Here is a 3490-nt window from a genome sequence, read left to right as displayed (position 1 = left end):
GTGCCAGGGGACTCTGCCCAGGGTGGAGCTCGGTTTGGGGGGCTGAATGTCAGAGGCTGTGTGCCCCCCTTCCCCGCCCCCCTGGGAGCCCCCTGTGCTGTTCATGGTGTAAGCAAGGGAAGCGAGAGCAGAAGCAAAGGCAGTGCTTCCCCCACGCCAAACCTGTATCCTGAAGCCTGGGGGACAGGGACAGGGACGAGGACAGGGACACACTGGGGTGGGGGGGCTCAGCCCCAGAAGCCCCCCAAGGAATGGGGGCAGAGGCTAGCCACGGCATAGGGGCAGAGCCCCGGGGCATTTTGGGACAGCGCACATGGACAACTAAGGGGATACGGGATGGGGCACCTTTGCCTACCCCATATCCCATGTAGTGGGGGGACATGGGCGTGGAAAAGGGGTGCCTGAGCCCACCCCCTCTTACCTTAACAGCAGGCAGCTCCAGGGTGGAGCTGGGGGGGCAGACCCTCTTCTTGGGGCAAAGAGTTTGGGGGTGCCAGGTGAGTGCCAGCTTGGCACCTCTCATCGCTGCCCCTGCCTTTGCAGACTCCCAGGGGACAGCTATGGCGGGGGACGGGGAGCTCAACCGCGTCATCAAGGACCTGCAGAGTAAGTGTGCCAGCCTCTCCCCTGCCAGCGTGTCCCCTGCATGGCACATCTCGCCCTGGACATGCCGGGTCCCTGCTTGTACCCAGCCCGTGGGCAGTGGGGGGGGTGTCACTGCTGGGAGTGCTCCAGAGCATCCCAGTGCCAACGCTGCCACTGCTGCCTGCTACCGTCCTTGCTGCCAGCCCCAGGGGACCAGCAGTGCCCAGCGGGTACCTGTGCCCCTCGCTCCCCCTGCTCCCCTTTTTCATCCCAGAGTAGGTTCCTCTTTCACCCGCCAGCAGAAATCCCCGAGCCGGGAGGCAGCGAGGAGGGGGGGTGGGATGGGGCAGGATGCCCGCTGCCTGGGCAGGGCCGTGCCAGCTCAGCCCTGCCATCCCACAGAGACCGTGGCCGAGCTGAACCGCAGCTACCGGGAGCAGAACCTACCGGTGACGGATGGGAGCCGGGAGCTGCACAGCCTCTGTGCCCAATTGGAGTTCCTCCTCCAGGTACCGCCGCTCCTTCGTCCCCGCTGCTCCCTGCCTCAGTTTCCCCTGGGGCACAGCTGAGAGCAGAAGGGACCCCACACTGGCCTTTTTGGTGGGTGGGATGACCCCAGCCAGCATTGTCCAGCCTTGGGCATCCCCAGCCACGTGAGCACCCGGACCAGGCTCACCCACATCCACATGTGTAATTGTATGTGCTGCAAAAGGGAAACTGAGGTGCAGAGCCAGCGAAGAGGGGACAGCCGGGGGACACCAGGATCCACCCTACTGGGGGAGCTGGCTGGATCCCAGCCGCACAGGGGACAGGCTGGGGGGACAGGGGACACCCCCAAACGAGCAAGCCCAAGTTTGTGTCTCTGCCAGTTCGACCTCAAGGAGAAGAGGAGCTTCTTTGGGCAGCGCAAGGACTATTGGGACTTCTTGTGCCAAGGCCTGGCGCGCCGCCGGCAGGAGCACGAGGGCGTTCGCTTCGTCACCTCCCTGGACAAGGTGGGCACAGGCTGGCGGGGTGCCCGAGGGCTCATGCATGCACATAGGCGCACACTTGTGCTTGTTTGCAGGTGCACATGCACTTGTGCAGGGGCACACACCCGGGCACTGAGGATTCGCCTACTGGCGTTACAAAGGATTTTCTCCCCTCTGGGGTCCCTGCTGCCCCCCAGCCCTGGCCCTGGGGATCCCCTTCCCCCCTGCATGGGCTGGGAAGGAGGCGTGGGGGGGGAAGACTGGCATGGCAGGGCTGGATAACACCTTCTCCCCCCAGCTGAAGACCCCCGTGGGTAGGGGCCGAGCCTTCCTGCGGTACTGCCTGGTGCACCGGCAGCTGGCAGAGTCCCTGCAGCTCTGCCTCCTCGACCCCGAAAGCCTCCGGTGAGAGCTGGGGGCATGGGGAGTGGATGCTTACGGTGGCAGGGGCACGGCCAGGGCAGGCAGCACCCTGAAGCACCCGGTCAGCAAGGGTGCTGCAGGCGCCGGTGCCTGCCCCGGGTGCAGAAGGGTGTGTGAGCCTGTTTTGTGGTTGCAGCGAGTGGTACTACGCCCGCAGCCCCTTCCTGAGCCCCCAGCGCCGGGCGGAGATCCTGGGCAGCCTCTACGAGCTGGACGGCGTCACCTTCCACCTGGCCCTGCGCAGGGCTGACCTCGACGCTGCCTGGCCCATGTTCTCCGAGTGAGCCTGGGGACGCAGGGGGCACCAGGGGCATTGGGGACACTGGGGATGCCAGGGGCATTGGGGGCACCGGGGGCACTGGGGGCTCAGCATCGCAGAGCAGCACACGGGCTTCCCTCTGCCACCCCGGACTCCACATGGCACCCCAGCTGTGCCAGCCCTCCATACGTGGCCCCAGGCTGGCACAGACACCCGCACCGGCATGCACACCATGCCCGTGCCCGCAAACATGCCACGCATGCATGCATGCACACACACCGCCATCCTCTGCCAAGCATGTGCCCAGACACAGGTCTGCTGCGACACTGTGACACTGTGACATCTGAGACACAGGGGCACACACGTGTGCGTGCACACCCGTGCCCCCAGGCACACTTGCAGGGGGGCACTCATGGACGCAGCCGCTCCGGCATACTTATGCCTGCTCTGCTGTTCACACACTCATGTGCATGCACTGCCACAAGCACACACTCACCCCCCAATTCCCCGCTGCCGCTGCCACTGCCACGGGGGTCTCTGGGTGCCACCTGCTCTGTGGGTGCCCAGGCTGGTGGCACCAGCATCCCTGGTCCCCTGTCACCAGGTGCCACCCGGTGTCACCAGCCCCACTGCCCTCTCCATCCCCAAAGGCTGGCTGTGCCCAGGGAGCCCTGGGGGAGGGTGGCAGTGCCCTGCTCACCCTGGGGGTGATCTGGTGGCCCTGAGCCCCGTGTCCCCTCTAGGACACTGGTACGGCCCAGCCTGGCGGCCGGGAGCAGCCCAGCAAAGACAGCCCCGCAGACAGACGATATCGGTACCGGGGCACATGGATGGCCCAATGGCATCGCCCATCCCACCACAGCACTCCGTGGGGTGCCAGCCCACCCGTGCCCACCTGCCTTGGCTGCCCTGCGGGCGGGGGGTGTAGCGGTGGAGGATGTGGAGGGGGATGTAGAGGACGTGGAGGTGAAGAAGGACATGGAAGAGGAGGATGAAGAGAAGGTGGAGGAGGATGAGGAGGATGAGGAGGAGGTGGAGGGCGTGGAGGTGGATGTGGAGGAGGATGTGGAGGTGGAGGAGGACGTGGAAGAGGAGGATGAAGAGGAGTTGGAGGAGGATGAGAAGGAAGTGGAGGACGTGGATGTGGAGGAGCTGGAGGACACACACAGCGCTGGCAAAGCACTCCAGCCCAATGGTGACGGGGAGCCCGGCATGTCCCCACTGCCCGGCACGGGGTGCATGCCGGGCTGCC

The 3490-nt window shown here is 65.6% G+C and overlaps 1 protein-coding gene across 1 annotated transcript in view; it reads left to right on the top strand.

Annotated features, from left to right (window-relative positions):
* Positions 1 to 560: 560 nt before the first annotated feature.
* RUFY4 (RUN and FYVE domain containing 4) overlaps positions 561 to 3490 on the top strand; it is a 5781-nt gene continuing 2851 nt past the window's right edge. The window contains exons 1-6 of the mRNA XM_019470912.1: positions 561 to 606; positions 988 to 1094; positions 1455 to 1580; positions 1855 to 1961; positions 2116 to 2259; positions 2982 to 3240. Of these exons, the coding sequence (XP_019326457.1) occupies positions 561 to 606; positions 988 to 1094; positions 1455 to 1580; positions 1855 to 1961; positions 2116 to 2259; positions 2982 to 3240 (789 nt within the window). The remainder of the gene's footprint in view (positions 607 to 987; positions 1095 to 1454; positions 1581 to 1854; positions 1962 to 2115; positions 2260 to 2981; positions 3241 to 3490) is intronic.

This window comes from Aptenodytes forsteri, unplaced genomic scaffold (assembly GCF_000699145.1).
Source record: "Aptenodytes forsteri isolate BGI_AS27 unplaced genomic scaffold, ASM69914v1 Scaffold255, whole genome shotgun sequence".
NCBI classification, from domain to species: Eukaryota; Metazoa; Chordata; class Aves; order Sphenisciformes; family Spheniscidae; genus Aptenodytes; species Aptenodytes forsteri.
The sequence above is the reverse complement of the archived record's forward strand: the minus strand, read 5'-3'. Positions and strand labels throughout refer to the sequence as shown.